The sequence below is a fragment of the Myxocyprinus asiaticus genome, chromosome 3 (assembly GCF_019703515.2).
Source record: "Myxocyprinus asiaticus isolate MX2 ecotype Aquarium Trade chromosome 3, UBuf_Myxa_2, whole genome shotgun sequence".
In the NCBI taxonomy this organism is placed as follows: Eukaryota; Metazoa; Chordata; class Actinopteri; order Cypriniformes; family Catostomidae; genus Myxocyprinus; species Myxocyprinus asiaticus.
This window is the reverse complement of record NC_059346.1, coordinates 46,706,483-46,726,697: the sequence shown is the minus strand read 5'-3', so window position 1 is coordinate 46,726,697 and position 20,215 is coordinate 46,706,483. Positions and strand designations below refer to the sequence as shown.

General features: G+C 35.9%; 2 protein-coding genes across 5 annotated transcripts in view; one reads left to right on the top strand and one right to left on the bottom strand.

The window, feature by feature from the left end:
• Positions 1 to 1,479: 1,479 nt before the first annotated feature.
• Positions 1,480 to 14,551, top strand: LOC127417678 (WD repeat-containing protein 5-like). 2 transcript variants are annotated; one of them, XM_051657833.1, is made up of 14 exons: positions 1,480 to 1,720; positions 2,249 to 2,348; positions 2,488 to 2,596; positions 2,685 to 2,758; positions 5,164 to 5,253; positions 5,356 to 5,445; positions 6,724 to 6,807; positions 6,906 to 6,961; positions 8,833 to 8,879; positions 9,169 to 9,244; positions 11,772 to 11,805; positions 11,930 to 12,004; positions 12,103 to 12,190; positions 12,315 to 14,551. In XM_051657833.1, the coding sequence occupies exons 2-14, from the start codon at positions 2,283 to 2,285 to the stop codon at positions 12,413 to 12,415; spliced, it is 990 nt and encodes a 329-aa protein (XP_051513793.1). In that variant the 5' UTR covers positions 1,480 to 1,720; positions 2,249 to 2,282; the 3' UTR covers positions 12,416 to 14,551. The 2 variants fall into 2 exon arrangements, with proteins under 2 accessions (XP_051513793.1, XP_051513784.1); XM_051657824.1 differs by having other exon boundaries at positions 1,484 to 1,706.
• Positions 13,142 to 20,215, bottom strand: part of rxrab (retinoid x receptor, alpha b) — a 93,094-nt gene continuing 86,020 nt past the window's right edge. For all 3 annotated transcript variants that reach the window (XM_051657767.1, XM_051657778.1, XM_051657789.1), the window contains 3 exons: positions 18,834 to 18,925; positions 17,832 to 17,937; positions 13,142 to 16,005 (listed from right to left, as the gene is read on the bottom strand). In XM_051657767.1, the coding sequence (XP_051513727.1) occupies positions 15,858 to 16,005; positions 17,832 to 17,937; positions 18,834 to 18,925 (346 nt within the window). In that variant the 3' untranslated portion in view covers positions 13,142 to 15,857. The remainder of the gene's footprint in view (positions 16,006 to 17,831; positions 17,938 to 18,833; positions 18,926 to 20,215) is intronic.

Below are 20,215 nucleotides of genomic sequence, written 5' to 3'. Positions count from 1 at the left end.
TAAATGTATATAAAATACATGAATGAACATTTCCCGCCGAAAGTTATTTGGTGCACCAAAGGTCTTAATAATAACACAGGGTTTAGCCTAACCTACAGGAAAAAATTGACCCTGTTTTTGGGGTATCTTTCTGCTCATGTCTGTCCACTATTTTATGTATGAGGACGAATGTAAACTGTGGAGAAGTATCTGTTATAAAAGGGCTATAGTTTGAACATGTCATGTAATATGTTCTGATTGACAACCTTGCTTTAAAATATACCTCGAGGACACGCCCCCAGGGTCACGTGACCATAAACGGAAAATTGCTTCGTCGAAGGTTGTGTCTTGTTTGGGAGGATGCGTACGTCAACGAGGCTGTCTCGTTTCATAAAAGCGAGTAGGACACTTTGAATGCGACCTTCTTTCACGGGAATTCGGAGGATGCATGAGGTGTATCCTTCGTGGACTGTCACAACCCACAATTCTTTGCTTCAACGGAAATGTCTAAAAAAAATGACGCCAATTTGCCCGTAAATATGATGTTCAAACGCAAGTAATGTTAATTCCCAAGTTGAAGTACCTCAGTAGATGGGTGCAGAGTATATAATATGTATAATTATATTAATATTAATTAAAATAAAGTATTAGACTAAAAGTACACCTGTAAATCTATTTTCTTTTCTCTTTACATCATTATAACTCTCCTAAAATGTACCTCATACATTCCCTTCTAAAGGGACTTTGTTCCCTTCTCACTCAAAGCGCTCGAGCTTGTTAAAGAGTGGCGTGCTGTCATAGCAACCATGTTACGTTCCATTTCCGTTTGTCCTACGAAGGCCGTCTCGTTTAAACGAGGACACTCGGTATACTGCAGCCTTCACAGGACGCGTCCTTCCAAATGAGACACAGCCGAAGTGACCGTCGCATGTACCCTTCGATAACGGCGTTGAGGAAGGGCCCTTCGTGGAGGTCTTGAGTTTCTCACTTTAGTTTGGAACACTCCTTCGTGTGTTGTCTCCTTCCCGCAGTGCCCTTTAAGGGCGCAAAAACGCCGTTTGGTATTCGTCCGAAAACGGCGAAACGGTCCTATTGTAATATTCTATAAGAAATACATTTAAATTAGGTTTGTTTTCCGACCATTTAATTTTATTGATAAAAAAAATGTTCCATAAAATATTAAGACATTTTTTGCAATAGAAAGGTTAACGTGTTTATTTATGGGGTGAAAAAAATTAAATACTCTATAGACAGTAAATGTGTGTAAAAAAAGCATAGTGAAAAAAATTTCTATATTTTTTATTTGTATAACTTGCCAGATGCCATATTTTCTTTTGATACCCTTGAATAGTTTTTAAAAAATTATTATTTAAGTAATATTATTTTTGTATTGAACTTTGAACATGTTAAATATGCTTGTTGTCAGTTATCATTTCTACCATATCATTTCTGCACAACGCAAAATAAACATATTTTCCCTTTATTACTGTGGAGATCTTTGCCGTATCCATCGCACAATCGTCATATTATTTTGCTCACACCATTTATTAAGAGAAGCCAAATAGGTTTCGACGACGCCTCCCTTCATAAGTTGTTATTAAATGCCGCACATGCGCAGTTGTGACCATGTAATTTCTATTTGGCTCAGCAAATATCCTGAAGCGTGCTTTCTTCATGCTGCTTTGTCATTATTCTTCCCAGCGACTCGTTTGAAAGCAAAAGTTAAGGTGAGAACCTTCCAGTAAGTTATTTCCTTGTTTGTTCGTATTTCGTCTCACGTGTGATATGGAAACTTGAGCTGAATGGAATGATTGTTGTGTCTGTTTTTAGCCATGCTAACTGGGTGAGTGACAGCACTGGCATGCTTGTGTGCATGATGAGGCCACAGCAACAGTTACTGTTATAACTTAATTAAATGTGCCTGGCTGCCAAAACATACGTCACACAATGTCCACTTCGCGTCAAACCTATGCATTGGTTAGTAAGAGGAAGGAACTGGCTTGACTACAGTAGGGTGGCTCCCATGGTAGGCCATGCACATTTTGCACCAGCCCTATGCTGTCAAGTGCACAAGCTTGGGGGGGGAAGTGTTTTTGCTCTACATTCAGACGCCTCACCAGTTATCCACCTTTACCATCATAATGTAAAGTTTTTGCAGAATCATCTGAATTTGTGGCATTCATTAACTGCAATCAGGTACTTCCCTCTTCTGTGTTAAATAAATTACTTTTATGATCTATTCTTGTTGTTCTCTTTCTATCTCATTTAGAGTCCTTGTAGTTTGATCCACATGATCTGCAGTGATGGCATCAGTGGAGAAGCCAGATGCAGAAACACATAAGTCACATTCAACGACATCATCCTCTAAGGTACAGATCTTGCCTTTCAGTTTTCTTAACTTTGTTAAAGAGATTTAAATAGCAGTAAGAATCAGTGTGATTTCAAGTGATGATTGTTGAATTTTCTGTCCGTTCATGTAATAATCCTTATGCTTCTCTTTCTCAACAGTCTGCTCCAGTCAAGCCAAACTACTCCTTGAAGTTTACTCTCGCAGGCCACACAAAAGCTATATCTTCTGTGAAATTCAGCCCTAGTGGTGAATGGTTGGCTAGTTCATGTAAGAGGGATTTATTTGTCTGTGTTGTGCTAAAATATTGTTGCCTACAAAACAACAACTGTTTGTAAATGCTTTTTTCTTCTTTTAGCGGCAGACAAGCTCATCAAAATATGGGGTGCTTATGATGGAAAATTTGAAAAGTCTCTCGCAGGACATAAACTTGTAAGTTTTATTTCATTCTAATTAGGTAATTTTCTCGTTGCCTAATTTTTAAGTTCAAGTTCAATCAATTATAAATGCAGCAACATTTGGTCGCTTGTGGTTTTCTTAATGTCTGCTGACTTACATTATCAGTCAAAAGTCTGGACACACTTGACTGAATTTAATGAAATGTCTAATTCTCTTAGAAATCTTTTGATCTAAATGCATATGCTAATATGCTTGAATTTAGTTTTGCAGACAAAATATAAATTGTGCCTACTAATACATTTCTTTACAAAACTGAAATTTTAAAGGTGCAATATGTATCAGTTTTCATGTAATTTTTTTTTTTTTTGCCAATATGTGAACGGCTTGTAACGCAACTTAAAAAATGAGCCCTTCCCGGACTCCCTAGGTTGCCTATTAAAGCCTGTAGACTGATTTTCATGCGAAGGGAGCGGGTTGCTTTTGCCGGGAAAATCCAAAGGATGTGACGTTTATGCGCGCTCCCGAGAGCCTTGCCTCAGACAGTAGCGTCTCTTCCGCTATTCAGCAGCGTCAACAAACTGCAACACTAGGTAACGTTATCTTAGAGATGGAATCCAGCAAACGTACGGCTCCCAGCACAACACAGACTCCTAAACAAACTCTGAGTAAGCCAAAAAAATAACTAAAAAAAAATCATCTGGCTAAGCGGGAACATGATCGTGGTTGAGCGAAAACTAGAGTGAACATCGGCAGGGCATTTGATTCTTGGAGGGACCTTCGTTCGGTTTTGGGGATCAAAACCGACCCTGAATTGGCGTTCATCTTATTGGACAGATAAGCTTACATAACTGCAAAGCATGTGAAATATAGTGCCATGAGGATTGATCTGTGTAATATTAGCTAACTTGATCTTGCCTGTTAACGCTGACGAATTGCAAGCTACCTTGCTTTGTAACTTTCAACGATCTTCTCTTTATACTAAAAGTCAGGTATACAGGATAAATTTAAGCAAATATGCTGGTTTCTTGATCGTAGTACAACATATGACATACAGTAGTGCATCATAACAGTGCAGTGCAACAGTAAACTGTCTGGGATAGTTCAGTAGTATGTGGCTGTATGTGTGTAACAGTATGCTATGTTAGCTGATAAGTAGTTTGTTTAGTCTCAAAGTTTGTAGTAAAATAATCATAACTGTTTAATTATGCAACCTCATCTGTCAGCATGATGTCGGTGAATCATGTTCAGTCTCTTTGTACGTTACGTCATTGTTTTGTCCGATGCTCGTGTCCCTATGGAGTGTGTGCGCAAGCATGAGCAACAGATAGCTGACTACAGTTCACTTAACAGCCACATGTGTCATTAATAACAAGGGTTTCTGAATCTTACATACTGCACCTTTAATTAAAAAAATTAGGCAGAGGCTATTTGCAGTGAAAAAGTTTTCCATAAAGTGCGAAGAGCGATAAATGCTATTTATACTTTGTGTAAACAACAAAAAGCATCTTATCACTGTTCAGATGGTGTTAGATGATATTTGCACTCTTGATTAAATACTAATATACAGTATCACTGCAGTGTGTTTGTTTATTTAGTCCCACAAACACCCTACACCAACCCCTACCCCTAAACTTTACCGTAACCTTACCTTAAATTTACCATGGTTTTACCACAGTAACCATAGTATCACCATGGTATTTTGTAGTAAAATCATAGTAACCACAAAAATTAAACACTGTTACTATATTAACATCATATAACTGTAGTAAAAACATGGTCAATTGCATTAAAACGATGACTTCTGCCAAAAAATATGGTTACTACAATATTACTATAGTAAAACCATGGTTAAGTTTACCCAGATCAAACCTTTCTCTCCGCTCCTCAACCTTTACCATGACCAAATCACTGATAGGCAATCAACTTTTATATTCATTTTAATTTGTTATTATAAGTATATTAAAGGAAATATTAAGAGAGGAAACAGGATGGGAAAAAGTGGGATAAAAAGCAGAATCGATCTCGGGTCGTCCGCATGAAGAAAAGCACATAGACAATGTCATTACACACTACAACATTGCAGCAACACTTGAGGGCGTAGTTTGTCTTCAATTTCTGTGTTTCCACCAGACTATTTGAGTGCAAATACTCCACCTAGTGCAAATAGTCACTCAGAAAAAAAATATAAGTTCATGTTCAAAAGTTAAAGTATGTGTAGGTGTGTTCAGTCTTTTGATTGGTAGTTTATATGCCAAGTCATTAGATATATTAGAGAGAAATGGAAGTGTTTGTTGTCGCAGAACTCCCAAGGACCTTCTGGTTTCAGGAATTATTTGATAATTTATGTGATGGTGGTCCTTAAAAGCCCTTTTATTCATTAGTGTCTATTTGTGATGTGTTTTGTATCAACTGAATACAACTAATGTTGAATTTTACAGGGAATATCAGATGTTGCCTGGTCCTCAGACTCAAACCTTGTGGTGTCTGCATCAGATGACAAGACACTAAAGATCTGGGACATGAGTTTGGTAAATCATTGTTAAATCATTTTAACTGATGTTATAGATGTCATCCAGATCAGTATTTTCTCCTTAACTGACTTTCTCTAATTCTTTATCATGCTTTCGAAGGGAAAATGTCTGAAGACACTGAAAGGCCACAGCAACTATGTCTTCTGTTGTAATTTCAACCCACAGTCAAATCTTGTTGTTTCTGGATCTGTAAGTAAACAGACAGGCAGACTTTTTGAATGCATAAAAGTAAATATGCATATGCAGGGCTCAACAATTTTCTTTTATCAGATTTTTACTTGCACCGCAACAAAAGAGAAGATAAATGTTATTTTGAGCAATGCATGTACAGTATTTTTGCGTGAAATAATATATATCCATGTGCGACCCCGAGGCCTCTTGCGAGTACTCGCTATTTTGGATTCGCTATACGCAACGCATAATTTAAATTCATTTAAACCCATTGCTTACTGTTCAGGACACTCTGAGTCATTTAAGGGTTAAACTTCTGACCCACGGAGTCACGTGATCAAACAGCATGGCGTCGATTTCCGTAAACTGCTTCTATGGGCGCAGTGCCAACAAAAGGGCCTCTGGTAAGAAATATCTTCCAATTTTTTCACTGAAACCTGTTTGGTTATAAAGAGTAGTGTCTCTAGTTTCGTTTGATATGCTGTGATTTGATGATGCTGGCCATTACTTTTAATCAGAATTATGTATTCATCTTTCTAGAAATCAGCTGTAATGTCTATAACGTCTCAAAACATGAATAACCAACACTCCTGGACACTATTTGATTAAGCAGATCTGACTTTCTATAGCTTGGTATTTCTTAAAATTGCACAACTTAGTCCTGCTGTCCACATATGAGGACATACATTTTTAGGAAAATGAAATTAAGAAATTATTTTTTTGCTTGTTTATTAGGTGCTACTAGTTACAAATCAAAAAATTAAATGGAAAATGCACACGCAAGTCACGCGGAGGTCTCAGGAGGATATATACATTTTTCATTTAGATGTTGTTTTTTTTTTTCTTAAAAAATTATTAAAAACTAGATTTGCTGAAAAACTGTGGTAGAAAATAATAATAAAAAGAATACCGATCGGTTTATTATTTTCAACCTATCTTACTGATGCTTCCAAGACTATTATACTTTATTCTTACAATTTTAACAAAACCTCATCTGTGTTACCCATCTAGATAATGCAATTTAAATTTGTAACAGCACTGATCAATACATCACAGAAATCAAAATGTCTCAGTTTATTAAGGCATAAAATGCATTTACAAATGTTACATTTAATGGAAACGCAGCACTGGCCTGATAGTGCGAGTGATTGTTCAGTCAACTGGCCCAAAACTCTCACACACTGGCTCTGGGCCAGCGGGCCATCATTATTGTTGAGCCCTGATATCAGAAAATTATTGCAATGATACTGTATGTCAACTAGTGATTGTGAGCTGTTAACTTGTTCATGTTGACAGTTTGATGAGAGCGTCCGGATTTGGGATGTAAAAACTGGGAAGTGTCTTAAGACTCTGCCAGCCCACTCTGACCCAGTCTCAGCGGTAAATTTCAACTTCTTAAATTTAAAAAAAAAAATATATATATATATATATTTTTGCATACAGATGTTGTTCATGTTAGTTTAATCTAATGTTTGCAGGTTCACTTTAACAGAGATGGCTCTCTAATAGTATCCAGTAGCTATGATGGTTTATGGTAAGTTTTTGCATGTTGGGCACTTTTATTAAAGCAGAGAGCTCTCTGATTGAGTTGAAGCAGGGCTGCACAATTAATTGGAAAAAATGAAGAAGATTACAATTACAGCTTCCAAAATTAACTGATAGTGAGAAGTGTTATTTAAAGCAGTCCATGTCTACTCGTGTTGCGTCAAAATGTATGATTAATTTTGTCTTTTACATGGGTTTTTGCAGCGGTTGTGCATGGTAACCAATCACAAGTCCATTGCTCACTTCTGTGTATCATTTATACAAAATATGTATAACAGTTTTGTTTTTCATGCTGCTTTGAGGTCCATTGTGATGTTGAACATTTAGACATCGTCTTTATTAACTGATAGAACAGTTATAATAATGTTATTCAGAAACAGTTCTCAGTTTGTTTTGGATTAAACATTATCCATATCTGTATTGCGCATGCACATAAATGGAATGACGTCATGACTAGTCGAATTCGACTCTAATAATAGACCTGACTAGTCAACTATTAAAAATTAGTATTCGTACAACCCCTAGTACCAAAATATGCCATGCAGTTTCCCTACCAAAATAATAATAATTATTTTTTTATTTTTATAATTTGTTTCTCGCCAATTTGGAATGCCTAATTCCCAGTGTGCTCTAAGTCCTCGTGGTGGCATCGTGAGGACGAATCACAGTTGCCTCCGCGTCTGAGACAGTCAATCCGCGCATCTTATCACATGGCTTGTTGAGTGCGTGTGGAGGCCCATGCTATTCTCCGCGGCATCTACGCACAATTCACCACACGCCCCACCGAGAGCAAGAACCACACATTATAGCGACCATGAGGAGGTTACCCCATGTGACTCTACCCTCCCTAGCAACCGGGCCAATTTGGTTGCTTAGGAGATCTGGCTGGAGTCACTCAGCACACCCTGGATTCAAACTTGCGACTGCAGGGGTGGTAGCCAGCGTCAATACTCGCTGAGCTACCCAGGCCCCCCGTTCCAAAATAGGTATTTTAATGTAATCAATTAATTCTATTAATCGCAATTACAGTATCAAGGGAAATTACCTACAATAATGATTTTGTGTAGCCCTTACCACAGCATAAGCTAATACTTCCCCTGACAATTTTTTTTGCTGTTTAAAGAGCCTAGACTGTCACAGAGACAGTTGTGATTCTCAGGACACCTACAGTACTGTGCAAAAGTCTTAGGCACATAAGATGTTTCCCAAAAACATTTGTCTTAAGATAAATAATGTGTTAACTGCTACTTTAGTGTGTCAATAGGAAATATAAATTTTATACTTCCAAACATTCCTTTTGCAAATAATAGAATAGAAGAACAGGGAGCCCTGCAACACATGGCATGGCTCTCATAGAGCCCCCCACTGAACATCGGGTGAGTCTGGGATTACACGAAGAGACAGAAATAATTGAGACAGCCTAAATAAATAAAAGAACTGTGGCGAATTCTCCAAGAAGCTTGGAACATCCTATCTGCCATCAACCAAGACAAACTGTGTCCAGGTGTAAGTAGGAGAATTGGTGCTGTTTTGAAGGCAAAAGTGTTCACACCAAATATTGATTTAGCTCTTTTTCTGTTTACTGGACTTTGTATGACGTTAATTGATTAATGAAAACTATTTGTCATAATTTTTTTAAGAAATCCTCACTTTTTAAGTTTTTCACAAGTGCTTAAAACTTTTGCACAGTCCTGTATATCAGTGACATCTATGAGGTAGTTGGGACACTTTATGCATGGTATTACAAAAATCACTTGTAGCACAATTAAGTAAGCCATCATCATTTCTCGTTCTTTAAGACCTAAGTGAAGACATTATTTATGCATGAAGACATTATCGATGTTGTCCTATATTTTTCAGTCGATTGTGGGACACTGCATCTGGACAATGTCTGAAAACTCTTATTGGTATGTGACTCTTCTGTACTTGTATACTGTTAAAGCTCACAAACATGGCAACAGATTTTTGTTTTTATTTTTTTTAGGCTAATGCGATAAAGACTACACAGTTTTAGATTTTTTTGTTTTAGCCACAAATTTGGAATATTGTTTTACCAGATGGTTGGATGGATGGTGTTTGTGTGTTTGAATGAATGGATGTGCATACGATGTACATTATTTGAATAAATGTAATGCCTCTCTCTCTTAATGTAAGGAGAGTGTATTAATGGAACACTGATCTGTGCTTCATTTTCAGATGATGACAACCCTCCTGTCTCGTTTGTGAAGTTTTCTCCAAATGGCAAATACATTCTAGCTGCAACACTGGACAAGTAAGTACGGAAGCCCTGAGCCGCAAGCTGGAAAAAAAAAATAACAGTGAAAAAAAAAAAATAGTGTCTCAGTTCCTTCCTGAGCCTAAGTCTTAATTTTTTTTTCTCTCTTCCCAGATTTTTTTTTTCTCTCTTCAAATTTTTTTTTTTCTCTCTTCAAAAAAATGCATGCGGTACCAACTTTGGCCACCAGGTGCCACTATCAGTAAACATGTAATCTTATGCTTTTAATGCTTTCTCTGTTGCTATATAGCTGAATAATACATTTATTATTTATTTAAGGGTTTGCAAACCTTAAGACAAAATCAGGTTACATATGTTTGATATGGCATTTGTTGTCGTGTAACAACTGGAGTTATTTTTTTGTTTGAAATTGTTGGTCTTTCTAAACCATCTATGCCGTTTGCTCAGTGTTACATGGTGGAAGCGAAGGAATGTATCGAGGAAAACGGGTAACATGGGGAAATTATTATGTCTGACCTTTTGAAGTGTTAGGGGTACATCTGGTAATGTTAATATTGTTGTAAGTAATCTAATTTCTAAACGAAAAGATCATTTATAAATTAAATCCTCATGACTGAACGAGGATGTCATGTGCAGACTTTCATGGTGGAATTTAATTATAATAATATATTTTATTATAACAATTTGTCTGTGCTTTTGAAACACACTGTCTACTGCAGAAGTGAAGAGTTCCAGATGAAGAATGTCAAATAAATATCCAAATATTGTTGGTCTGTCTAAACATGAGCTAGATAGTTACGCCGATGTAAAATGCTCATCCCAAACAAATTGGTGAGGAATCACCTATAGTATCGCTCCCTGGGTTCTGCCGGGGAGAAGAATAGTAGGCTACACACACCTGTTTTGTATTAGCAGTATGGGCGTGAATCTATAAAAGTATAATGATTTCTGTTGTTGGGGGGGTTTGGTACTGCAAATGTTTTTGCCGGAGCTGCCGTGGGCTGGCTGCAAAAACGCCGTGAGTAAATTGGGAGGGGTTATTTGCGACTTCGGGGTAATCTTGAACTCGAGGTTTAGGTGGCCGCTGTTGATGAGTTCTACGAATGCTGTATCCCACGTCCGGTAGCGGGTTAGGAAGCCAGCAGGTCATTTTGTTGTTGGGTTATTTATTTTACATGCTTGTGGGTGTCTTTTCTTCAGGGAGGCCTCATTGAATGTTATGTGTAATGTTATTTATTCGTCCCCCGGCGTTTATTATCATGAGTGTGTGTGAGTTGGGGTATGAGGGCAGGTTGTTTATCTCTCCATATGCATTCTGTAATGTAACTGACAACGGCTATGTATTTAGCTTGAGTGATATTAAAGGCATGTATTGACTAATCATTGATGGTGTGTATTTATGATGTGTGGTATTTAATTATGTATTCTGTGGATATTTATGTGTTTTAGAGATTTGCTGTGTAAGGAGTTTGTGTATACCGGGTAGTCATATGAATTAATGTGGTGAATTGTACAATAATTTTAAGTTCCCCTAATGAATATATAGACTCTTTTGTTGATGCTCTAAATGTCCCAAAGTCAATCTACTGTGGATTGTTAGCAATATCAAATGTTTGCCAGGATAATTGTACTTGTATTAATGGGATCAACCTGCAGCTCACCCCCTGGGGTTTTAATACTTAAAATACTTTTTATTTTTATTTCTGTACAGCACTTTGTTTAGCAGTTTTTAAATGTGCTCTATAAACCGAATAAACTTAAATTATTGAATAAAAATAAAACGTATAAGTATATTGAGTTGTGTACTTCAGTGTTTTCCTTGGTTATTTGAAGCCGCGGAACCATACATCACATCATCTCCGGCCAGAAGTGAGCGTTATCGCATTTTAAACTTATTTCACGTTAGCGTTCTGTTATAATTTACACAATTGAAAAATATTTTACTTATGGTAGCCATCCAGCTTTTACCTTAAAGTATTTTTCATTACAAAAGAGTCCACTCATCTTTAATTACATCATGGATATTTTACAAATTGCACTTATTCTTACATTCACATTCACAGTACAACCTCAATTAGGCACCTGATTTTGTCTTAAGGTTTGCAAACCCTTAAATAAATAATAAATGTATTATTCAGCTATTTAGCAACAGAGAAAGTGTTAAAAGCATAAGATTACATGTTTACTGATAGTGGCACCTGGTGGCCAAGGTTGGTAACACATGCATTTTTTTGAAAAGAGAAAAAAAATTTTTGGAGAGAAAAAAATTTTTGGATGAGAGAAAAAAAATGTTGAAGAGAAAAAAAACAACATTTTTTTTGAAGAGAGAAAAAAAAATGTAGGAAGAGAGAGAATTTTTTTTAAGACTTAGGCTCAGGAAGGAACTGAGACACTTCTTTTTTTTTCTCACCTTTTTTTTTTCTTCCACCTTGCGGTTCAGGGCTTCCGTAAGTAAGTGAATCCCTAGTCAATAATTATATTTTTTACTCAGTTTCTGAAACAATATAACATTAAAACTCAAAAGTGTGAACAGTAATAAAAAAGAATCTCCTTTCTTTCACAGCACCTTAAAGCTTTGGGACTACAGCAAAGGAAAGGTATTCCAGTAATGTTGGTTGCTAATGGTCAACATTTTACCATGGGATGTTCTTCTGAATGAATTGTAAAAATTGTATTTTAACTGATATAATGTGTTTTTTTTTTATTATTTTTTTTTTTTAGTGCCTTAAAACGTATACTGGCCATAAGAATGAGAAGTATTGTGTGTTTGCCAATTTTTCTGTGACTGGTGGAAAGGCAGGTTCTATAAAACAACTTCACCTGCATCTCATACAGTTCCTGTTTTTCTACAAGTTCCTTTTTGTGTAACTTAAATCTGTCATGCTCTCATTCAGTGGATTGTCTCAGGCTCTGAAGACAACATTGTGTATATTTGGAACTTGCAGACCAAAGAAATTGTGCAGAAATTACAGGGCCACACAGGTATGATATGACATTCATAACTGAACACCTCCCAGACCTAAACAAACTGCAGTCTTTAACTTTCGTTTTGTTAACATAAGAAATGAGTCATTGTGAAAATGTAGTGTGTTTTTTTTCCCCTTAGATGTAGTGATCTCGACAGCTTGTCACCCTACTGAGAACATCATTGCATCTGCATCCCTAGAGAGTGACAAGACCATCAAACTGTGGAGGAGTGATCGCTAAGTTAAAGCGCAGTACTTCAAAGACTTTTGTTGAAGTTTTCAGAGCGGTAACTTGATTGTGTTTCTTTTACAATGCTTTGGATAGCACATAAAGGGTTATCTGACAGATGGGCAGGTCCTATCTGCTCCGAATAGTGACAATCTCACGCATCTTTAAGCCTTCCTCTTCTTAATGTACTTTGACTGAAATGACCTATCTTTTCACTTTACCTTAATTTATTATTGAAGAGTAAACATTTTCTATCAAATCTAGTGTTTTATTGATTTGGGTGAGGATGGATGTACTTATGGTAGACATACCAAAAATGAAATGCTGTAAGTTATTTTATTTTGTTCAGCAAGACTTTTTTGCTGTTGCATGTTTGCCTTTTGTTTTTAAGTGTTTGCAATTATCCAATATTTATGTAATCGAGAAATGTCTCTAGAAAGCTTTAATTGTTTTTAAGCATTATTTTCTTATATTTCAGATTTGATACATAAGTAGAAATTTGCCTCTTCAGTTTCAAGGTTTGACTTTGATGCATTGAAGAATTGGGTAAATCTCCATTTAAATTCTTATTTTTTCCCCTTTATGTAAATTATTCATTCACCTTTAACCCTGTGGAGTCCATAGGAATTTTCTTTCAACAAGACTTAATATGCTTTGTGAGAAGCTGTGAAGCACATCTTAAGTTTAACATTTTATATTAATGGATTGTTCTCATGATTTCTAAAGAAAACAACTCAGTCATTTTTAGAGTTTGAAATTTAATAGTCTTTTGAACTGTAGACATTATATAATAGGACAATACACAATCCACCCTCAGTTTACCTTTATAAAAAAAAAAAGGCCATCCTTAGCTCTCAGGCGAGGGTACGATGAAAGAAAAATGGCAGAGGAACGGAGAAGCCTTTATGTAAACTTTCCATCAATCCAGGTTTTGAGGGTATGGCTCCACTTTAAAATTAAAACTTAGACCAACAATTTTTACAACAAAGAACTGAAGAAATAGTGATATTGCGATAAAATGACACTTTGTACCAAAACAGATAACTCTTAAAATGCATCTCTTTCATGTATTGCTGACATTGCTGTGATGAGTTGGTGTCTCACAGGGAATTATTGCAGACTGGTGAAAGATTTAGAGAAAATGATGTCTGACAGCGGGCACATAATTATTGTAGCAGATATCTGATAAGATGTGCCTGGCTCCTGATGGTCTAAACCCTGTTTTACTAGTCCCACACGGTGCACCCCCAAACCCAAGAATGCTTAACAGTGAGCCTGTTTTTTTTTTTTTTTCCTTTCCTTTTTTATACCTCAGTAAGGAATATTTTATTATTTTCTGCACATTCTAAACATGCTTGATTTGAAGTCATGAAAGGCCCACAAGATATAAAAACATTTAAAGCGGAACAACCAAACATAATTCCATATATCTTCCTTAATGGTTGATTAAAATTTCTACTTGGTCAAAGCATAAGAACATTTGACCATTGATAAGGTTAGGTCCTGTATAACAATCATGTAAGCAGTACATGCTGCTTATATGCATTTTAGACAATGCCCTATTGTCATCATGTTGTATGGCCCATAAAGTATGGACTATTGCCAGAATGTGTTGTCTAAATAAATCAGTAGGTCCTTTGCACTATGACCGCTAATAATTAATTAATTAAAAGGATACTTTACTCAAATATAAAAATTCTGTCCTCATTTACTCACTCTCATGTCGTTCCAAACACTTATAACCTTCTTTCTTCTGTGGAACACAGACTTAAATTCCATTTTGTTCCTCATATGACTTAAGAAAACTCAGAATATAACACACAAGTAGAATGGACCACTTTATGACAATTTGTATGGTCCTTTTGCAACTTTTCCATAATTTTTGAAAGCTTCAGTTTCCATTAATTGTAACTGCATGTAAAAAGACCAACCAGAACATTCTTCAGAAATTCTCTTTATGTCACTTTAATTATGAAAACACTGGTTCAGATTGGCTCAATGTGCAATTGAGGTTTCATGCATCAATAGCATTGGCATTGTGAAATCTGTATTACCACTGAATGTTTTTCCTTGTTATGACAAAGAATGGAGACACTGGACAATATAAGCAAAAAAATACAATAAAAATACACATTTGTATGAACCTGAGGCTTAAGAATGGTTATTTTTCCAATGTTTGCAAAGCATTTTGATTATGAATACCAAACACTTAAACTGTAGAAATGTCCATGTAGTTCTTTTCTAATTCATATAGCAAATTGGTATAGCTGCAATGTTACAAATCTTCCAATAGAGGGCAGACATAGCACTTCCCAAACCTTGTAATTCCCTGAGGCCAGACTATCATCTGGATTCCTTTAACTCTTTGCATATTTTCAAATCAGGAACACCAACCCACTGGGAATTATTAGTTGATATATAAACATGATTGAACATCTTTGGAAATACTTAATACATATTTATGCTGAATTATAGAGGCAAAACATAATGGAAATCTTCAATATTTTAGTTTTTAAAAAATTCTTGCAATTAATCATTATAGTTTCATCTAACGTGAGTTCGGCCAGGAGCACACCTGCTTTTCATTTTTTTTAGAGCATTCTGTTATTCATATATCTCTTCCAAAAAAAAAAAAAAAAGGACTTCAAACTGAATCGAAATAGTGTGCAGTTTCTTCCTCACAAAGATGGACTTCTAGTAACCTGACATAGTCAACTCTGCTTGAAAAAAAAAAAAATAATAAGTGCCTGGAAAAAAACAGCTATTTTACTATGGTCCTGGATCTTTCATATCAACATGAAAATCGGATACGGAAATCAAGTCAGTGCATACTCAACACTGAACGCTAGAGTCTGAAGCAAGAGGTTCCAATGGCAGACACACCAGGACAGTGATGTAACGGTTAAGGACAGTTGTATGAAGAAGTGCATCTGAGGTATTGAGGAATTTTGTATCCTCACATGAAATCTGAAAATTCACAGCAAATTATTTCAGAGATGAGGCGGTTTGGCTGTAAATGAGTTGAACTCAGTTGAATGCAGAGGTAGACCTCTTTAAGGCAGAATAAATGAGAAACCATTAGACCTTTGAGTTGTTTTCAGCAGAAATATTCATAGAACTTGGTGAGATCTCCCAAATGTTCATGCAAACCAGGAAAAAAAACTCACTAAATCCATTGTGTTTATATGGTATTCCGTAGTGAAAGGTTGCACAGTATTTTGCTGATTACGCAATGCTTCTGATGAAATGCCAGGCTAGAATTACTTGTAGTTCAATCCTCTCTTAGGCTGCAGTGTGAGATGTTTATCAGTCTGGACAAAGAAGTCTCCATTGAGATGTGTCCTGTGCTGGCCTCTTGTAGTGCTCTGTACAGAAACTGCACCCTCTGTCATTGCTTTACAGAGGCATTCTGTGAAATGCTTTCAGAGGGGTGAAGATTAACAAAATCATTCCTTTACGTCATTTGGTGTGGCGTTTCGAGCATTTCCATTAGGAAAGTGTCAATGGGCGTGTCCCCGATTAACTTGAAAAAGAAGAGATGTTCAAGACACTTCAGGCCAATCGAGCGCAAAGCAGGCAGCCGCAATAACAGCTTGGCAAATCTGTTCATAAAACAATGTATGAAAATGTTCAGATTAGCACTGTTTGGGAGAGCTTTGTGTTTACAGTTTAGATTATTACTGTCTGGGAATAGTATTAGACCAATAAATTAGCCAGGGGAATAAATCGGACAATATATACATATATTGCCCTGCAAAGGCAAAACGCAGTAACGACACATTTTGTCAAAATTGAGTTATGACCAAAATGAATATGATCTGTTCTGTGACAGATGGTTGGTCTATGCTCAGATTCAGATAAAACAGAGACTATTTTATAATCAACATTTGGCTGGACAATCAAACCATTTTAAAGCCATTTTCCTCAGTTTTATTTTTGGCATAGTTTCTGTGTTTTGGCTTTGTAGGGAAGTATAGATATCAGCAATTGTTATTAATAACACATGTCGGTCCACCACTATCTGGTGTGTGATTTCAAAAATTAACTATACAACACATTAAAAGGAATAGTTCATGCAAAAATGAAACTTCATTCCATCCTAGATGTGCATGACTTTCTTTCTTCTGCAGAACACAATCAAATATTTTTAGAATATTTAATCTCTGTAGATCCTTACAATGCAAATGAATCTTGGCCAGACCTTTGTAGCTCCAAAAATCACATAAAGGCAGCATAAAAGTAATCCATATGACTCTAGTGGTTAAATCCATATCTTCAAAAGCGATATGATAGGTGTGGGTGAGAAACAGATCAATATTTAAGTTCTTTTTTACTCTTTTTACTCCACTTTACTTTCACTGAAAGTCACATGTGGTGCCTGTTTATTTTCACTTTCACATTTGAAGTGAAAGGTGGAGATTTAGAGTAAAAAAAGGACTTAAATATTGATCTGTTTCTCACCCACACCTATCATATCACTTCTGAAGACATGGATTTAATAACTGGATTACTTTTATGTTTCCTTTATGTGACTTTTGGAGCGACAAAGGTCTGGCCACCATTCACTTGCATTGTAAGGACCTACAGAGATGAAATATTCTTTTTTAAATCTTTGTGTTCATCAGAAAAAAAGAAAGTCATACCATAAGAAAGTTATGGAATGACATAAAGGTAAGTAAATGATGAGAGAATTTTAATTTTTTGGTGAACTATCCCTTTAAAATGCCACTTAGAGGAACATGACAACAGCAAGTCATTCCTACTAGCTTATATAATGTCAAACAGAAAATTATAGGCTGATTTCAGAGGAAATGGAGTTGTAGTCAGCAATACTGAGAACATTTATAACCAGTCTACATGAAATAAAAACTTGGCACTATTTAATTCCATAATTAACATTCATGGTCCTGTGAATGATTGATCAATGCAGATTACTCCAAAGGAAAAAAAAAAAAAAATAATAATTTTTTTGCCTTTATAATCTTTCATCAAAATGCAATAACTTCCTCCACCTCTTAAATGACTTTCCTTTTTTGGCTGACAACACCAATGCTTCTTAGTTTAACCCCTCCCCTTTGATCCCCTGTCACTCAGCACTTTTCACAGTCCAAATCATTTAGTCCAATTCCTGATGGATAAAATCAAGCCTCGCCTTAAATTTTTTTCTCATTGAATTTCCTGTTTCACTCAAAAATACATCATATTATAGAAGTATATGGGTTGCAAATGCCACCTTTAACTTATGATCGAGTGTAGATAAATCTTACATTAAATCTGTACATTATTTTTGATATCTGTAAAACATAATTTAGTGCTATTACTTTCATTTATATATAAGTAATAGCTCATATTCATTTATCTATACCTGTCAAATATTAATGTGTACATGAACAGCCTTGAGATGAAAAATACTTGTGGGTGTGTATACCTCCCAGGTTGATCTGGGTATTTTTGTTTACAGTAGGCTTCCAGAGAAGCATACACTCTTTCTCTCAGTGCTTCCACCTCAGCTGGATTAGAAAGTCCTTTTGAGTCTAAGGGTTAAAAAAACACACAAAAACAATACATTATTGTAAACTATTTAAGATAAGGTCATATTCATGCAGTCAGCTCTAAGGATAAACTTCATAGGAATTAGCATGTAAAGATAAACCTAGTCTGATGCAAAGCACCACGTTTCATGATCAAATACAATAATGGACAGGTTATGATTCTAAATGTGGCACTTTATTTGATGCTACATCTGTGTGCATTTCAAGACTATCTTGTCTTGTGGGTGATGATGAATAATGCTAGCTTCATCAAATGCTTTAGGCTGTCGATAAAGCTATTTCCGAAAGTGGAGCAGCAATCCTCTTTCCACAATAGAATGATTACGCTTTGTTCCGGCATCCAAAACAAAGTACACATTCTTCTAAGAATGTTCTTTATATATAAGGTATACTACATTTGCCAAAATGTGCAGTATACTTCTGTATCCTATAATAAAACTTACTCGACCTTTTACTTCCAGTGTTACAAATGAAACAGTAGGACTAATGTTATTTTTAACATCTCTTTCTTGACTCATTTGATTACACTGCCAAAATTTAAGCAATTTTTACAATCCAAAAACTATGTATGTAGCACCTCTGTTTGAAATGTTTATTGTTGAATTCTGCACATTGTTTCACATACTGTTTTTAAAAATAGTATGCAGTATATCGTATGGATTGCTAAGTATAGTGATTACATAAAGCTTGCTATACTCAGGTTCAGAGCCAAAGGAATTACATTTACTCATTCTGGCTTTCTTCCAACACATTCTTTAATATGGCAAAACAAACAGCAAGGTAGCTTAATCAAACTGAGATAGCATTTTAAATACAGACCGTGTGCTTGTGTGTGTGTGTGTGTGTGTGTGTGTTTGGCTAAGTATACATTACTGTACCAGGATTGAACAGAACAATAACTCGCAGACATCCAAGTTCAGACTTGTCCATCTGCATGTCTCTCATCTTTGACACAAGCTCTGTCAGCACTCTGTAAAACAAACAGTGATTCAAATCTTTATGCTCGCTTTCACCTAAGCCAGTCTGATTAATAGGGAATTCATTTTCCTTCAGCATAACCGTACAAATGCCAGTAAATGTTCTGTAACACATCAAACAGGCCCAATGAGTCATCGCTCCGCCTTCATATTTAGTTTTCATTTGGACTTGGAAATCAAAGCCATTATGTCCTATAAGACACATTCATCTCAACTGCAGACTGACTGGGCACCATATATTTAATTAGTGAGGACACCAGCATATCTCAAACAGCCTGTGAAACATTATCACACCGCTACATAAAACTGCCACATGGCTTAATGTAAAAATGCAATCAATCAAGAGTAAGATGTGGAGGACGCTTTCATAATGCAGAGTCTAACGTCATTATAAGGATTATTTTCAAAAAATCATGTGTGCGTGACTTATGGTTGTCACAAATCTTCCACGGGGTCTACAATGAGAACATGTACTGTACTGACATTGAATTTAAAGGTGACGTGTGTCCTTTTTTCAATGTTAAAGGGACAGTTCATCCAAAAAATTTACTGTTATGTCATTCCAAACCCATATGACTTTATTTCTTATGCGGAACACAGGAGGAGGAGTTCTAATAAATATCATGGCCTGTCTTTTCAAAATAATGGCATGTATAAATTATTCACTTTACAGCTTAAAAAAGGACCCAAAAGTGTCATCAAAGTAGTCCAAGCGTACGATAGGTTTTGGTAAAACAGTCAATATTACCTGCAATTGTATTGAAAAGGCTAGGATATTCATTAAAACATCTCCTTTTGTGTTTCACATATATAAAAAAGACAGGTGCAGTCAGTAACTTTTGTCTTTGTGTCATCTTGCACTTACACTGACACCTAGCGGCTTGGATGCAGCATCATTTCAAATCAATAGTTTTCAGTTTCAGATGCCATTGTAGAAATGTAGTATTCACAGTCAGCCATGATTACTTCAATCAATGAATGAAACTGTCAAATAACAGGACGGTTACTGAGATTAAGCGAGTAGTATTCGGCAGGTCATGTGATTCTAACATGGCAGCCCCCATGTGCGGACCCGCTCCATGTAGAATAAAACAGCTTTTATAAGGTTACTGATATGACTGGACTCTGGAGTCTTCATTTTAATGTGAGTGGTCATGACTTCCTACATATATTGTAAAATTACAATTCATGACTTTAAGGGTTAACTTTTTTTAATTAAGAAAAAACTATTGAGTGCACCTTTAAATGACAAGAGGGGAATAAATCATCCTTTTTTTACAGTA